Here is an 18,574-nt window from a genome sequence, read left to right on the forward strand (position 1 = left end):
AGTGGACATGAAATCATACTTGTGCCTCTCCTGAAGTGCTTCTGTACATTCAAGAAGCTGACTGAGTAAATATACTTTGCTTATGAGGTCTGTCATTCCGTTTTCCTATCACAAAACTGCCACAGATTCTTCATCACAGAACCTTCAAACTGCCACAAAACCATCACAAAACCCTCATCCTTTCACTCTCTTTCCCTCTACCATCCCTTCTCTTTCCCCCTTCTGTCTTTTCCTCTCTCTCTCTCTCTCTCTCTCTCTCTCTCTCTCTCTCTCTCTCTCTCTCTCTCTCTCTCTCTCTCTCTCTCTCTCTCTCTCTCTCTCTCTCTCTCTCTCTCTCTCTCTCTCTTTCTCTCTCTCTCTCTCTCTCCATCTCTCTCGCTCTCTCTCTTACTCTTCTGAAATGAATGAATAATGTGTTGCTGATTTGCCATCATTGAGTATTACCATCAACACAAATGCTGTCATTGAGACATTAATCCTTATCCCTTTTAGCTGGAATGCACATAAAATGTAATTAACCGATGCAACATGGACAAACTAAACACACAAGACAGTTAGGATTAGCTCTGAAATCTTATCAAGAGAAGCAGCTTGTGGACAGGGTGGGCATAAACAGAGATGATGTAAGAGTGTGACAAAACACATTGTTTTAACAGCATGTTGAGATATCAGATTCCAGGAAGTAGTCTGTTAGTTTATTGAGAACAAGTTTGGTAAACCCTAGGTCCTTGTGACTGGCAACACAGAGTCATTACAATGGTGACTTGGGGAAGAGTTGTGGCGGACCGAGGTAGAATGAAGCTATTCATTCTAGAACAGAATGTAGAATAAAGCTGTTCATTCCAGAACAGAATGTAGAATGAAGTTTAGGATGCTTTCAGATCCCAGTAGGATGGTAAACCATTCAGAAAACACACTAAATGTAAACAGAAACCTCCTGTGAATCTGAGAAATATAGTTTAAAACTATTTTCCATTGCTGGGTCTGAGCAGATGGAAGACCATATAGTTACTGTACAGCCACTACTGAGGCTGGTGATGTGTTCACCTGGGTGCTGTCACATCAGACAGATCTCACAGGGTTCATAGACCAACCTGTTTACACATGCACAGGCAACGTACCGAAGCTGCTATTGCTCACAGGCTTCATGTTGGAAATGTGTCCACAGCAGTTGACCTGTCTCTGGTACATGGCATCAAGAGCTCGGATGGGTTGTTGTTTTACTTGTGTAATTAATGGCAGAAATGAGTATTAAAGTTGATAAAGGCTTTTGTTTATACATGCACTCCATCCTGAACTTTATTCCTCGACAGCAACATCTATTAAACAATATTCCAGCAAACTGTTTATTTACTCTCTTTTATGTGTTTTGGGTGGGATTAAAGGAAGTCAACAAAAGTATCATATTGGCCGTTAACACATACCCCCTCTTTTCTTCATAATAACGAGGTGAAATCCAGGAGAAAGTGTGCAATTCAATACTACAGAGTGAGTTTCCCACAAAGTAGCTATTGGCAGGAAAGTATTAGGGTTGTGGTTTCTAGGGTGTGTAGGTATAGAGCTGTGTGTGTGTGTGTGTGTGTGTGTGTGTGTGTGGAGGTTGTGGGTGTCTGTGTGTTAGAATACAGTATACTTAAACTCTGAACATGGTGCAGAGAGACCTCCATATTGGCAGCTCTCTGTCCTGGCATTAACCAGGCAGAGCTGGCAGGCTGGCAGGTTTGTGTTTGAAGTTCTCAGGTGGGTATGTGTCACTGGCCAATAAATCATCTATTTCTTCAAACAGAGATACTTTCGGGATCTGTGAGAGCCATACTGAACAACCCTGCTGTGACTCAAATGGAATGTGATTATTAAATACATCAATGGTTTTCTTGGGGTAATTACAGGCTATGCATGAACTTGACAACTGATTTGACAATGGCTAACATACCGATTTGACATGCTATTTGGTCATCTCACTTAAATCATTAATGATGTACAACAAACCAGAACAAATGGATATACTATACCAATGCCTGTATTGATTTATCGATCATCAATAAAACTTTATTTCTTCTGTATTTATTCCTTCTGGAAAAGGAACCTAGCAATAATGACTGTGCTGCCATCTTGTGTTAGGAATCTTGCTGAAGCAGTAAATGACCATGTTTGTATCCAAACAGAATCGGTGTTCTGAAGGGTTATCTGGAACATATATGGTTCTATAATGTAGATTTAAGTAGCCCTGTGTATGACATTGTCGATTTCAGAGTGTGCGGACAACTTTTTCATGAGCTGCATTCTATAGTGTTGTATAACATCAAGAGAAGTAATTATAATTCCTGCCCCACCCTGCAGCTGAGATGATATTAAGATAAATCAATCTTACTTACAGACAGTTTGGGATGCTATGCAATTTCATATCAACATAATCTCATTATGCTCTGTTTCTCATTCATTTTCTAAACTCAACAGATCTTTGAGGGCCTCTGTGAAATTCACAACTCATGAAACAAATTTTTCATCAGTCACCTAAAGGCAACCAGAATGTAAGATTCTAAGTTTGCTTGAGGAGATCTGTGGACAGTAAAAAAAATGTATACAATGGTAGATTATATCAGGTTGCAGTTCTTTCAATGCCAGCGGGGGCAAGCTCTGATCAAATTACCATTAAATTGTCCTCGCTCTTCAGTCTAAACATCCCACTTCATAAAGATTAGACTTTAATGAAGCGGGCAGCAGGCTGTCCAGCCTATCATTCCACCAGAAAGCCTCCTGCAAGGTAATTAACTCTCTAAGAGATAAATCAATAAGAATCACCACACAAGGTCAATCAATGTCAATAACAGCAGATAGAAGCATCTGGAAATAACAGAAGAAGACTAGATTCATTTGAGGTGTCAAAACATCTGCAGTATCTAAGACGTGCATTTCCAAAAACTCCTTTCATAAACACACAGGTCTCATTTTCAAATGAACAATCCATAGAAAGAGACAGTATAAAAACGGCCTAAATTCTGATGAACTGGGCACACAACATGCAGCCACACTGGCCACAGTGATCTGTATAATTGCATTTAAGTAAGACCTCTCCCTTTTAACTTGTTTGCTGCATGCTTTTGCGGCTGGGCATGAGCACAGACAGGGACAGAGCAGCTTTTCAGAGCCCACCCCTCTGGGAGGAAAACTGCTGCCGCTAAAGGGGCTTCAGAGAGGTTTCCTGGGGGTCTCTATGGGAACGGTTAGGCCGGAATCAATGAACAGAATGACCGTAGATCAGCTCTAGAGGGACAGCTTCACAGTCTGGATCTATGTAGCAGCAAGTAGTGGCATATTTGTGGTCAGAATGTTTTTTGTGGCAGATGGATCTTAAATGTCAACTGCCACTGAAATACCTCATCCAATATTGATAGATTGTTATCACGTGTTACCACTGAATCCAGGATTTTAGATTTCCTCCAAGTTCTAGCATACTGTTACTATTGAGCCCGAAGCTGCTGTTTGGTTTTGAATACATGCTTAGTTTAAAAATACAATCTGAAGATATGGAAAGTTGCAGCACCAGGTGAAGAATGTCTAAACGCCGTTATGAAACAGTCTGTGAATAGAGCTACAGTATTTACAGCTCGGTGGGAAAAATTAAGTCACATGAGTGTTTGTGCCAAAATGACATGCAAACAGAAATAAATCTCAAAGAAATTATATGAACCATGTTCTTTTCTACCAACAGTAAATCATTTTTTAAATTATATTTCCAACAAGTCTATTAGGCTCCACCACTGCTAACATGGTAAGATGATCTGACAAAATTGCCAGTATGGAAGCTATGCTTATGGGTGACATGACTGTCTCAATGAGTGAAATATCTATTTGGGAAAGGTTACTTTTGTGGGAAAAGAACAAGAGAGACTGACAGTGAGTGAGGGAACAAGAGGGAAAGAAAGAGAAAAATACCAATAGAGAGAAAGGAAGAAAGATAGTGCAAAAGAGGAAGAGGAAGAGAGAGAGTTCTAGAAGACGGTTTGGTATTTGCCCAGATTGGCCTGTCAGAGTAGACAGGGCCAGTAGTGATTCTTATTGATTCACAAGTCCACATATCCCATCAGCTTTATGACAGTGCAATTATAGCTGCTGCCAAGGCACAGCCACTCACAGCATCCCAATGGTGCTTGTCTGCGATCTCAGGATAAAACAGACAGAACAATGCCATTCCCAAACCAAGGGAGGACAAAGCACAGCAGGGCTGCTGGGGAATCCTAATAGGAGAGCAGGGTGACAGGTAACAATGTTATCCAGCTCCCTGGGACAGAGACACTTAGAACTGGGCTCCACTATGACAGAGTCAAAGAGGGCCTTAGAGAGCAAGTGACTAGTCTAGATCTAGATCTTCTTACGACCTATGCCAACGCTCCTAAGACCTGCTTAGTCTAACTCCCATTTTCTTATTTAATTTAGAAATGTTGTAAAAACCCATAAAGCATTTCAAATGATCATATCATATACCTGTATAGACATGAATAATGTTGACCAGGTTTATATTCAAAGGATAATCTGGGGTATAAGGCCTGGATCCCTGTACAGGAATGGTCAGTGATAGTGACTAAGGTGACATCACACATACTTACAGTACCACTGACCAGCTGGAGGTGGCGCTGTACTTCTGATAGCTGTAAATGCTTGACTGAGGCCTTGTCTGTAGGGAAAAGGTCTCTATTTGAACACGTCTGGTTTGGTCTGACAAGAGAGGATGGTCACAAAGAAACAGATACACACAGTTCTCCCATTCACACACACAAACACACGTACATACATCTCTTTATAAACCTGGTTTGATCTGAGCTAGGTATCCAACATTATGCAGATAAAGGAAAAGGTAGGCCTTGTCCAATTATTTTTCATAGTGTATGTTGTGACAGCACATCCTGCTCTCACCACACCTACCAGGAAGTGAACACTGCAACATTATGACAGAGTTGATCATCTCAGATTCCGCTACCAATAGAACAGTTCGATGTAACTATGCATCTAAACTATGCAAGACACATACATAATACACTACACAATAATCTTAGAAAATTGACTGTCTATAAACTGTAATGATCTGCAAACAAAAAGTTTGTTAACATTAATGATGGTTTCATTTTTACAAAAAAACGTTAATTACCAATAATAATAAATACTATATAAAATGAAAGTAGATTCAGCAATACAAAAAGAGGAAGATGTCTGCTTGTTACCTATTTTTATTTCCCTAATCTTTTAATCAATGTGGTTGTTGTCAACTGTATTAGTACCATGACACAAAAGGTTCTTTCTAACTATAAAAAAAATACAACTTTCGAGCTCCTTAAAGACAAAAGCTGATAACATTCCTGAAGGATGCATACTTTCGCACTGCACAATTCAAGGCCATCAATTCGTCACGGTCAACACTGCTCCTACGCGAAGCGCTTTACTTCAATTCAAGTGTATTTCTATTGACGCGCTGAGGCATTCAGGGACTTACCGGAAACCAAACTTTTTTTTCATCAAACTCTTTTCGTTGAGTCGAAAGAGGAAAAAAGAGACAACGGTTCAGCGTCAAAACTTTAGTTCCTTATTTTATTTTTTTTCCACTTTTGCGTCATGTTTGATATGTACCTCTTGCTGTCGACAACAAGACAATTTAATTCTTTTTGTCAAGAATAAACTCGCCGTCGAGGGTTTTTCTTGCACATAACGGACCGTAGTGTTTTATCATGGAAGATGTGAGTACCCTATTTGTATTTGCTTTCTGCTACGTGTGTGCGGCCACTTTGCATTTGTGCGAGAATTCATGCATAGTTTTCTTTTGGAATTATTCAACAGAAGTTTAAAAATGCCGCTTTATTTAATGGGTCAATAATTGAACTCACAATAGGCATCAAGGCAGCAGAGATTAAGTAGCCTAAAAGGACTGCAGTTGACTACTTGCACGCAGTGATATCACACAGTTCAGGGTAGAAATTGATATTAAGCGTACGCACAGATGCGGCATGCTACCTGCATTCACAATTCCATCCTAAGGTGGCATATGAGCACCTGCGGAGCTGTCAGGCTGCCGGTGCCGTTGTCACAGGCTACACATTTTCACTGGAGTCAACGCAATTTTTTTCTTGAAGTTTGAACTTGTGGCACACACAAATGTCTTATACCGGCTGAAGTTGCAATGCTTGCATACGGAACGTAAGACGTTGTTAGCTGGTTTTGCCTTTTGAGTTCTTTGTTGTTTTTATGATGAATGACTTCCACAACACGTAGCCTAGTTTCCAAAACCTGATTGCAGATACGGAAAAAAGTGAAAAGGGATTCAGGAAGTATCCAGAGAAAAAAAGAAGTTTCAACAGAGGAGTGATAGACAAGAAACAAATGAGTAGCCTACTAATAAACTCTAACCCAACCCTTCATGCCTTTCAAAATGTGTTTCTATTGAATTACGACATAGCCTAGCGCTGGCACAGTGATCGATGGTGTGTGGGCACTTGAGCAGCCCATCCCTTCCAGTTAATGTCCCATAGCTCAACAGTAAAGTCATCATCCTCCACACTATATGGTTTACAAGTGTCTCTAATGACTTCTGCCTCATAGGTAAGTTAATGGACCCCCTACATTGTTAGGGACTGGGTACACCTGCTGGTCTTAGTCACACTGATCTAACCAACCCAAATCCCATTATCAGGAGAAAACTTAAACTTTGCTGTGGGTTTTGTGTTCAGTCCTAGCCTGCCTAGCCAGGTGTTAAACTTTGCCCACTGGCCTACCACTCTCAATTTACTAATAAAGTCATTATATTCATTTAGCAGATGCTTTTATCCAAAGTGACAGACAAAGGAGATTTGAATCTTCTTCTTGATCTGCAGTGAAATGCTGTAACACTGAACTACACCCATCTCATTAGTTTAGCTATCCCTTCTCTGTAAAATCATTTCACCCTCTCTCTTTCTCGCCCTCTCTTTGTGTTAGAAAGCGAGAACAAGGCTTAGAATTGTGACTTTGGCCTCAGACTCAGAGACCGACGGCGCTCCATAATGTCTCTGTCCATCCTCAGGGTCATTCTGTAATGCTCATTGAGCAGTGAGTAGCCCAGAACACATGGTGGGGCTGCATGGCCCATTCATTCCTGAGGAAACAGACTTGTACATTATGTGTCAAGGCAGAAAACAATGAGCCCTCCCTGGCCATCATCCTGGCATTGAGGCTGGTGCCCTACAATGGCTGTGTGTGTGCCAGAGTCCTTTAGCACTCTGATGGTGCGGCTGATAAGTCCTGGAGAGAGCTGGTGGAGATGTTGGGGAGAGGACACTGTTTTGGGACATGCATTTGTTTGATGTTGTTTTAGACCCCCCCGCCCCCCAAAATTAAAATAAATAAATGAATAATAAATTAAAATAACTCTCTTGACTCTCCACTACCCTTATTTGTCTTTCCTTCCATCCTGTCTCATGCGATCTGGTGATGCTAAGGTTGCTGTGTGTCTCAGTGATGTTATGAGCTCAGATGCTGCTGATGAGGTCTTGTGGTGAGTTAATGCCGGTCAGGCCAGCAGGGAGCTCTATTCAGACCAGTTTCTCTGAGCTCTATGGGCAAGGCTTTATGAGGAACACATGTTCACAGAGGTGTGTCTCACTTACAAATCCCCATGTTTTTACTTACTCTTTTAAGAACTTGTTATACTGTACAAGCTTGGCAGATTTGATACAAAACTATATACTTTAGCCTATACAGTGAGTTCCTTCAGATAATAAGGTGGATTGTCTTACAGATCAGGTTAGTGTGACAAATTGGTTATTGGTTGCCCCAAAGTCTTCTTCCTGTATACAATTGTGGTAAACACAGAGTTTATGTTAGCAGGCCAGTTTCCTGTTAGCTATAAAAAATATCTAGCACTCATGCTAACGCGGGCTAATAAACATAAAAAGTGAATTATGTCACTGTGTTAGTAACAAGGCCAGTCCGAGACATATAGAGCCCAGCCAACTGAGCTCAGAGTCATAAAACTTCTCTTTTCTTTACTGTAATGTCACCACACCCAGTTTCAGGCAGTGTGCCGTACTGTCTGTTATTGTGCTGTAGTGTGTAATATGTTCCACTTTTCCCCATTAGTGTGTGAGAAAGAGACAAAGGCCAATCAGTGTTTTCCTCTTTTCAGCCAGAGACACAGACATGCCATGTCCCCTCTTTGCCCAGGGGCTGTTTCCTGGACAGTGCAGCAGAAGAAGTGTGTCTGTTCTCTCTCTCTCTCTCTCTCTCTCTCTCTCTCTCTCTCTCTCTCTCTCTCTCTCTCTCTCTCTCTCTCTCTCTCTCTCTCTCTCTCTCTCTCTCTCTCTCTCTCTCTCTCTCTCTCTCTCTCTCTCTCTCTCTCTCTCTCTCTCTCTCTCTCTCTCTGTCTCTCTCACACTCTCTCTCTCTCACTCTCTCTCTCTGTCTCTCTCTGTCTGTCACTCACTCTCTCTCCTCTCTCTTTCTGCTTTCTCTCTTCTCCCCTCACAGCTGCTCCCCTCTTCTCGGACATCGCTCTTCTCTTCAATACTGCCGTAGTGAAAGTGGAAAAACATCTAGACGGCACTTTAAAAAGATATCCTGTGGAATTTCCTTCAATAGAACAGGGGGGCTGGTCAGTTTACAACTGCACCTGCAAATATCTTCATTTTATTTGATTTTTATACTTGGACGCCTCGGTTGCCTCATTTAAGAAGTTTTATCAGGAGAATGCAGATAAATCAAACAATGGTATCACCCAGTGACAGTATGTCGTGTTTCCCTGCCCCCTTGGTCTGCCTGGCCCCTGGACCTTCACTCTTCAGTCTTCACCACCCTCGTTCACACGTCTCTCAGCTTGAAATATGTGTCTCAGTGTCATCACGCCAATACCACAAAGAGGTAAAGAGACGTTGTCACTTTTTCACGTTTCTTATTTCAAAAGCTGGAGTGTGAAAAAGAGTCAATGTGTTTCATGGATTGGTGGTTTGCCTTGACCACTCCACTCTGAGGACTCTACAGTGGATCTCGACAGGGTGTGTGTCCTGGTGTGTTCCAGTTTTCTGTATTACTGAAAGCAGTGGTGAAGATATGATACAGCTGTATTACAGTTTTTCTCGATTGGTTACACACATTTTCTGAATGCATACCTCATACTCTCAGAACTCTACACACAAATCAAAAAAACACACACACAATGGGCAAAACCCCTCACTTCTCCTGCAAAATTAAACTTAACATTCAAAACAATGTTATTTAATCTCAAAATGGTATTTTGTTTTCAAATGACAAACACAAACCATCATATGAATAGACATTTATAAGAACCATTTGAACACTAATGTGCTCAATGTAAAACACTATGATGAATGGAAAACACTTCTTCTTCATTCATCATAGTGAGTTAGGCCTTTTTTTGTTCAGTGTTACACTTACTACAGACAGTACATACATAAGTGTGTTGTAAAATATTTGAAATTATTTTTATACTCAGAACACAGAAATACACGGTAACAAATATGTTTTACGTATTTTTCCCAGAAAAATAATGTACACAGTGTACATCCCAACCAACACAAAGTTGCACATACAGTGGTCTACATACAAAACAACAGAATCATTTACTGTATAGTGTATACAGTTACATTATTATTATTTTTCTTTGTATTTGCCTTAATGTTATGCCGTTATTTTCTAGGACCATGTTCATGATTTCAGTTTCCTGTTCAGGAGACAGAAGACATTCCCGACCACCTTGTGTTGGTAATCTTTCAGTTCTGCCAAACAAATAGTAAAATACTGTAAATACTGTGTAGGAATACAAAGTAGGAATACATTTTCCAAATACTTGAAACATACTTTATTTTTACAGTCATACAGAACAGTCCACAGGCAATACTGTACTACTGTACTCATTGAGTACTGTATTGATATGCAGTAGGCCTACTTCAATTTTGTAGTGAGAGTAGATTTCTTACCTATTCTCATTTCGGAAAGTCCGGATGATGGATGCTACAGTGTACCTGCTCAAATTTGGCTGTACTCTTTGCCCAGCCTCCCTCATTGTTAGACCATGGTTGACCACATGGTCAACCAAAGCGGCTCGGATCTCATCAGAGATTATGGTCCTTGGCCTTCCTCATCCTCGTCCTCCCCGTCCTCCTCCTCTTACTCTCACTCCTCTGCCTCTGCCTCTGTTTCCAATGTTGGCATCCATTGCTCAAAAACAGAAGAGGTCACCTGTTGCCCTTTTATGCTAAAGCTCTGATTGCTAATTGTAAAACTGTGTGACAGGTGTTTGTCCATGCGATGAGTCAGTGTGCGTATATGAATGGCAGTGTGTTCCTTGTGAAAACAAAAGATTTTCTTCATGAAAATTGTGCCAAATGCAGAGAATTGTGTGTAGTGTTTTGAAAAAAGTGTGTTTTAGAACTGCAATTTGAGTGTAAAGCAGGAATTGTGCTTGTAGTTTAGCAGAATTGGTTCATGGGGTTGGTGCATGAGTTACATGTTGTGGTCATTGTGTCTCAAGTACCAGTATTTGTGTGTAAACAATTGAGAAAAACTGTAATGTTCAAGCTTGAGTTTATTGCTACTTTGCCGACTTGGATATGAGCGAGGAGCAACTGCAGGTGGGGAACAAAAGGAAGGATGAGACATGAAAGGCTTATAAAATACTGAGCTGAAAGGGAACAGCAGACCAGGTGGAGAAGGTTAAGGATGTGGGATGAATGAGTTACAAGTCTTTCTGAAATTGAGCCTCTGTATCCTGACGTCCCATCTCACTACACACTGGATTTGAAGACCGAGGGCCCTCTAGGTTTAACACTCCCTGCTTTATCTGTTTAAAACTCACACTGCTGTCTGTTTTTAGCTCTGTCAGGTGACACTGGAAGGCAATTTCCTCTTAGATTCTAAGAATAAGAACTAACAACTGCTGTAACATTAATACAAGTTAGAAATTACTAATTTATCAACATTTAGTTTCTAAGCAACACACTTTGCACAAAGAAACAAGAAGATTGTTTGATTTTCTATTTGGGTGTTCCTTTCTATTCTGCCAGAGTGTGAAAGAGAGCCCAGCCAAGCCCAAAGAGGCTCAGTTATTGGGGAAGGCTGGCTGGGTGAAGAAGGCCTCAGGCAGATTTCTGGTCAGCTACAAGGACCGCTACGTCCAAGTGGAGAGGACACAGGTTCTTATGTATGAAAAAGAGGTATAGTACCCAGATTATCCAGATCTGTGCACTCATTATTTTCATTTGAGTAAATTGCAATATTTCCTGTGTGAGCATCGCTTTGAGTTATGGTTTTAGTGTCTGATTTACAGGTCATAGCTCTGTCTTTCCTTCATATAATTTCAATAACTCTTTTCTGAATCACATTCAACCACTATAATCACTCAGTTATCCCATGTAGTTTCAGAAGTATTAAAACCAAACACAGATTCTGTGTGCCTTGAGTTGCAGAGCTTCAGTTTATTTGTAGGCCTAATTTCCCTGTAAACTTCTGTCTTCCTATGTGTTGCAGGACCTTCAGAACTGCCTAGAGAAAGTGGACCTGGCAAACTATGACAAGTGCCACGAGATGAAGAGTGCCTTCAAGAAGAAGAACAGACTGGTATTGATAAGATCGCCAAAATCTGTAAATAAGGTAAGAGTTGAACTTTAGTTCCGGTGAAATTATTTTGGTTACTTTGTAAGGATGTTTTTTTGTTTTTTTCAACACAGATATAGTGTCATATGGATAATATGAAACTCAATTTGACAGAAATTGTCAAATATGAGGATATTGGTCTGAGTACGATCTTTCTGTATCTTTTCTCTCTATCTCTTGTTTCCTTTCCTTCTCTCAGGCTGCGATATAGTTGTGTGTCATGAGTCATCAACAGAATGACTACTAACTGTAATTACACGCTTTCAAGTTTTTGGGTCCTGACCGAGGTGGAAGGAATTGAGTGGTTTGGTCACAGAGGGTATAAGGAGACGAGGAGAGGCCTGAGGCCGGTTCTGAGAGTGGCCAGGGGTACAGGCGTTCAGCCAACACTTTAATGAGGCTAATGTGTGCTTTGGCACCCAGGCAGAAACTACGGACTACTAACCAAGACACACACAGGGGGGATTGGAATAGAACTGCTTTTTTTAAACAAAAACAAACAGTTTGTAAAACCCAATCAACTGTGTTGAACTAGAATGCATTGTACACTTGCATCCTTACGTAATATAAAGTTAAACCCCTAAGAGATTGCTTGTGTGTGTGCGCAGAGCAGCTTTTGTTGATATGCTTGCCCTGTGCTCTCTAGCAGGAGGGGAACTGGATGTGATATTGCTTTGCGTCTGCTGTGGGTTACAGCCCAGTTCCCCCATGTGATCTGGATGACCAGTGGATGACCTTCTCACTTCTGTCCACTCTAGCTCCAGTCCAGATTCAGTCTAGATCCTGTCTAGATTCTAGATTATTTCCAGTCCCCACTGGATCTTTAGGATGCCCTTGTGAAGCTTTCATTCAGGAAATTTAAGCTGGTATGTACATTGATGGACTGATTTGAAAGGCATATAAAGATAATTTCTGCATTTAAGTAGAAAGACATGTGGGTTTTCTATTTCTGGAATTCCCCTTCCATTGTCATTACTGTGAGCAATGCAGTCTGGCATAGGGGGATGAATATAGCTTACTAAATGTATATTTGTTATAATGAATTAATATACAGTAGAGATGCTGTGATATTATAAAACGGTTTGACGTTTGGTGCTGGTTGAAATTTAAGGCGCGTAATGTAGGCAGAGATGAAGTCTTCTTGGGCCTCAACACTGACACTGGAAATGTGGAAAAGTAAAAAGAAATGCAGAAGATACCAGAAGGGTGAAATCCACTGTATTACAAACAGATGACGAGTCTGGACCATCAGCCAACCCCACGACTGGAGCAGATGTCAGAGGGAGGGAGGTCTGTGTGTGCTGGGCCAACAGCTGAATACCTCATCCCTGTGTGTGTGTGTGTGTGTGTGTGTGTGTGTGTGTGTGTGTGTGTGTGTGTGTGTGTGTGTGTGTGTGTGTGTGTGTGTGTGTGTGTGTGGGAAGAGTACGTGTGTGTATCGGAGAGGAGAGCGTATGTGTGTCGTTTGTGTGTGTGTGTTTGGGTGGGTCATTTTTTCCCTTCTCTCTCTAACACAGTGTCCAGGCAGGAGAGTGAGTCAGACCCTAATGCTTACAGCTTCATTTCAGTGCAGCACACACACATGCCAACACACACACACACACACACATCCCACAACATCTTGGAAAGACTTTTAAATCTTGACTGTAGACACTGGCCTGTATCCTTTTATTAAACATTAGAAATGTCAGGTTCTCTCTGGTTCTTGCTTTAAAGCCTCACAGTTAAACAGTATGTTTTGATAGGATTGTACTTCAGACAGACTGTGCCTCCCACGTGCATATGAAGTTTCATTCAGAGCCATTTCAGTTTGTTTTGGAGGCAGGATAGTTGTCTTTAAGCATTATTAGCTCTCAAGTGAGGGAGACGTACTGTGCTGACGCTTTACTTCCTTTGAGCGACGCACACAGCTGAAAAACGAGTGCGTCAAATTAAACTATTATAAAAACAAGCTCAGGGGAGCAGATGAAAGAAGCTCTGATCTTTTTTGTCATGTCATCTGGATAATAAATGTAAATCTACAGTTTCATAACTGAGAGGCAAAGATGAAATGATCTTCTGACTTCCATGTCTGTTGTAACCCTCCTCTCCTCTTTTCATAGTCACTGTCTCAGGAGAAACTGTTGTTTGTATGTGTTTTTCTTGGGTAAACATAATCCAGGATGCACATGCTTATTGCTTTTGTGCTCCCCAGTTTCCTGTGGAGGGTCGGTTGAAAACAAGAGGAAATTTTATCTTGGAAAATAGTGTGAAGTTAGCAGTTCTTGACGCTGACCCCAGCACTCAGTCCGTCCTGAAGTTTCTAGGCATCTTCTAACTTTTATTTCTGTCTATGGCTGTAGTCAGGCTGTGGTCAGGTCATCAGAAACAGCACTGCAGTGAGACTATTCTCACTGCAGAAGGTAGTTTGTTTAGTGTCCACAGTAGCAGGTATATATAGCACCTATTTAGAATCCAAAGGCCACATGTTGTAGCATACCCTACATATTATGTAATTGTATCAAATTAGACAAATTAATACACATATATTTGAATGTTTTATGATGCATTGTATTTTAAAGGATTATAGCCTGACCAGAGATCAAATCTGTCATGCATGAACTATGTTGTACATGTAACTATGCTACTTGTACATGCAAAACACACAATGCCTGCTAGGCCTACTTACAGTTCAGGCTGTTTCCAGTCAGGAGCTTTTGTTATTGTGCAAGTGAAGGGACTGAGAGGGCCTGACCAGGATGTTAAGAGCTTCTTGGCTGCCCCTGGGAGTTCTCCTGGGTAACCCTGTTAAGTTCTGGCTCTGCCTCAGTGAAAGGTATGCCAAATGCACAAAGATTTTCCTCAGGCAGTTCAGCCATTATATGTACCTGAACTGTCACAGTGAGAGTTTGAAGCTCAGCTGTGCCACAGTTCAATATGGCAGAAAGTATACTGTCCAACTTCGATGTCAGGAAAAACATGGGTTGTTTTGAACTCAAAATGTCAGTTATTTAAATGGTCATTATAGTGTATTAAAATGAAATTTTATGTACATAGCTGAGCTATGAATTGTATGTTATGTAATTGTAATTTTGTTTTGAGTGGATTCCGCCTGGAAGTTAAGAGGGTGAAAATTTGTCATGGTGCAGTTGACTCTTTCTGTTAGTTTGTAATGTTTTCTTCTGCCCTCCAGGTGAATGATGTAAAGTTCCAGGCTGCTAACCTTGAGGAGAAGGAGGCGTGGATCAAGGCTTTGAGTGACGGCATCAACAGAGCCAAGAACAAGGTCTTCGATGAGGTAAAGGAGTGGTTGTGAGACTCTTTGTACTGTATGCCCCCTCACACAAGTATATGTTTTTGTTTCTGGTATATTTTTTTCTTATTGTGTTCCCCAGGTAAAGATAGATGAGAGCAGTAATTTAGATCATGTGACACGCACAAGACCCAAGGGCAACCGCAACAGGAGGCCTCCTACCAGGATACATATGAAAGAGGTAGTGTTTGTGTGGGTGTGTGTGTCTTTGTGTGATAACAAAGTCGGCATCAGTTCCTTCAATAAGAAGGCATACAATAATTTTCAGATCAACTGTTGAGAACAACTTCCTCTTTCCTCCCCTAGGTGGCCAACGTTTCCTCAGAGGGCATGCTAAGACTGGACCTGGACATTACAGACAGCAGCACACCCAACGGCACCCTCTATGTCAACGTAGAAACCACTGACTCCCCTAAAGAGGTGGTGAAGCCTTTGTTGGAGGCCCTGGAGGAGGAGGAACCCCAGGAGGTTCCACAGACAGAAGAACCCAGCCCTCAGAAGAAGGTTTTGAAGCCCCCCATGCCCCCCAGTAAAGAGGCCAAGCTCCCAGCTGCAGCAGAGAGCGAAGACCCTGACAACACCAGCTCTGAGGAGAAAGTCGTAAGTTAACCTTCCATGCCTGATTTCCATACCTCCACGCTTGGTTGGGATAGACGTGTAATGTGAATTTGATTTGTTTTTATTTAAAGGTCCTCAAGCCTCCCATGCCCCCGTCAAAAGAGTCCAAACCCGCTGTTTCAGCAGAGGGCAAGGTCTCCCAGGAGGACTTCCCTGACGATGACCTGGAGAAGAGCCCGGAGGCTGGAGTCGAGACTGGACAACCAGCCACACCTCCAAACAAACCCCACTGCAGCTCAACTGACAACCTGGCCGTGTCCCCTCAGTCCAGTCAGAACCCCAAGCCTCCCACCCCACCTTCCAAAGACAAGAAGCCCACTCAGCCCATCTCCACCTCAGAGACCACACATTTAGAGTCAGAAGGTGTCAAAGATGAAGGCCAGGAAGAAGAACAAGATAAATCTGAGACCACTTCCTCTGACATTAAACAAACTATCTTAACTGAATCAGTGACTAAAGTGGAGTCCTCCACGTCTTCTCCTAAGGAGGTCCCAACTTCCTCTGAGGTCAGAGATGAACCGTTAGTTACCAGCACAGAAGAAGAAACCCCGCAACATGCACCTGAAGAAAATGTTTCTGCCCCATGTAGTGAGGTCCCTATTGATCCTGAGGAAGAGCCTAAGGTGTCTCAACTCAAAGCAGCAACACCATCAATGTCCACACCAGAACCAATCAAAAAGAGCCCTTGTCCACCCACCCCTTTTAAGAAGAAGCCTATCAAAATCCCTCCTCCTAAAACTCAGGTTGAACCCTGTGACCCTCAACCTCCAGGTGAAGCTAAGAAGATTACCATTCTACCTGACAAGGAGCCAAATCCACCACCTACCATTTCAACTCCAGACCACACAGTCAGCAAGCCAGACAAACCAGAGAGGGACCTGAAACTCCCAGTGGACCCCAAGACTGAAGTCCCAGTGGTGGTGCTCTGCCTGGCCGACCCAGGACCTGACAGCCCCAGCTCCAGCCCGGCCCCATGCCACAGGTCCCTGGAGAAGAGAGAGTGTGAGGAGGAGAAGTCTGTTGACAGTGGTCAGCACTCGGACGATGATGGTGAGGGGTCAGAGGCTGGAGACACCACGGTCTGCTCCACAGCTTCTCTGAGGGGCAGCCAAGCCGCACTGGACATGATCCATGTGAGCGAGGATGATAACGAACCCCCCGATAGTCTTGGACAGAGTATGGACACAGACCCCCCCATGACAAACACTGCTCGGGCCCCTGCAGGGCCCCAGGTCAGCTCTACGAAGGTCCATTCAACCTTTCTCAATGTGCGGATCAATCAGTCCTCTCGCCCACCGGTTCCCCTTAAACCTTCAGCCAGGTCAGCCTCTCTGGGGGATCTGCTGTCTGAGTCCTCAGGCTCTGACACGACCAGGGATCTTCATCCCCACGTAATGGACCTTGAGAGTGAAGTGGACCTGAAGCTTAAAAACACAGGGGATCTCCTGGCCACTCTCACCTCCCAACAGAGTCCCACGGGTGGGCAGAGCTCTGCCGTGCTGGTGGGGGACGGCTTAGAGAAGGGCTCCCCTGAGGAGCTGCTGGCCAGGGCCATGGAGAAGCTGAGGAAGGCAGAAATGTTCCTCCAAGAAGCAAAGAACATGAAGGAGTCCAACCATTCAGAGAACAACAGCAAGAGAAACAGCTGGTGATTGTTAATAGGAAGGGTGAAACAAAATGATTCATTGTGATTAACAGTAGCAGCCTGAAAGAGCCTGTTTTCTCCTAGTAGAGCAGATTATGCAGGGAACGCAAGTGCAAGATGAGAATTAACAAAGTGCAATTATTCCCCCTGTAACCTTTCTGAAATCTGAAATACAATAAAAACTGTACTGTTCTTTTTTTAATATTTCATATTAATTACTTGAATTCTAATTGACCATTGTGAGATATTGTGATAAACAAAAAGGGATATTTGTGCATAGTTATTAACAAAAATATGAAAACATTGCTCAGGTTTTTGGTTTGAAAAAACTTTGAATCTGCTCATAGGATATGTTATTAAAATATAGGTATATGTGGCTCCATGCTTTCCCGTCTGTCCTTCCAGACTATAAAATGCTTTCAGCTCACCAATGAAAGTAGTTCTGTAGACATCAACATCACTTCTACTGAACAATGCTTTACACGATGCGCAGTGAAGTTGTGATACCTGCTATATACTGTATGCTCTGCAAAGCAGCCCTCTTCACAATGTTTATAAATAGCGCACACAGGAACTAGAAGCTTCCTGACCGGTTTACAGAGTACTAGATGAACCTTAAATACTGCCATCAGACCTTGGGTCCCAGTGGTTCTGAACCATGACGGCAGTATGATTATTTTGTATGTAGTGTTTTAAGGGTTAATACACATTTTATAACGAGTCTTTTCTATCTTATTTTACCTCTTAGTGTTAGGCTTTTATGCTTAGGGTTTGAGGATATTGGTTATGGACCATTTGAAGCAGACTATCTGATCCACGTTTTGTACTTGAATATCTACCTATGTGTGACATTTCGCCCATGTAAAGCACAGCAAAACATTTAACAATTAAAAATGTTGATAAAAAAATATACCGTCTGCAAATGGGACTAAGCAAATAGACCAGATAGTACCACCAATGTTTTAATGTTTTGTTTATCTTACTTTGCAGTTTCTGTGTAACAGTAGCCTATCATGTGAACATGTCTAATGTTATTTGAATCTAAATTTGTAAATAACATATGTGTTCTGAATTGCTTTTTATTTAAGTTATTAACTCTCATTGTCATTGTTTGGTCTGCCAGTGTAGAAATTATTAAATAACCCTCGCACTGCTTTTCACTTTTGCAAATTGCAAATTATGTCTTGAAGTTTTGTAATATTTTATGTAATATATTGTCTTGTACAAATCCACTTACTGATAATACAACTAATTGGGTAAACTTGTGTGTAGATGTTTTTTGATGCATACTAACAAATTGCTGTATGTGCAAGCCATGTCTGAATAAACCTTGCCACTGTACCAAAGGTCTCTGCTTGCCTATCTTGGTCTATGTTTCATGGCTAAAC

At 41.9% G+C, this 18,574-nt stretch overlaps 1 protein-coding gene across 1 annotated transcript; it reads left to right on the plus strand.

Moving 5' to 3' along the window:
- The first annotated feature begins 5,485 nt into the window (after nt 1–5,485).
- Nucleotides 5,486–18,527, plus strand: plekho2 (pleckstrin homology domain containing, family O member 2). The gene is made up of 7 exons (XM_062471296.1): nt 5,486–5,729; nt 11,043–11,192; nt 11,506–11,628; nt 14,804–14,908; nt 15,006–15,104; nt 15,230–15,523; nt 15,613–18,527. Exons 1-7 carry the CDS (start codon nt 5,721–5,723, stop codon nt 17,191–17,193), a joined length of 2,361 nt encoding a protein of 786 aa, XP_062327280.1. The 5' UTR covers nt 5,486–5,720; the 3' UTR covers nt 17,194–18,527.
- Nucleotides 18,528–18,574: the final 47 nt, after the last annotated feature.

Source organism: Osmerus eperlanus, chromosome 10 (genome assembly GCF_963692335.1).
Source record: "Osmerus eperlanus chromosome 10, fOsmEpe2.1, whole genome shotgun sequence".
In the NCBI taxonomy this organism is placed as follows: Eukaryota; Metazoa; Chordata; class Actinopteri; order Osmeriformes; family Osmeridae; genus Osmerus; species Osmerus eperlanus.

Excerpts from the sequence above, each read along its gene's own strand:
- plekho2 (XM_062471296.1), top strand. Across the intron at positions 15,105-15,229 it reads CCAGGATACATATGAAAGAG|GTGGCCAACGTTTCCTCAGA; the intron begins GTAGTGTTTGTG and ends TTCCTCCCCTAG. Across the intron at positions 15,524-15,612 it reads CCAGCTCTGAGGAGAAAGTC|GTCCTCAAGCCTCCCATGCC; the intron begins GTAAGTTAACCT and ends TTTTATTTAAAG.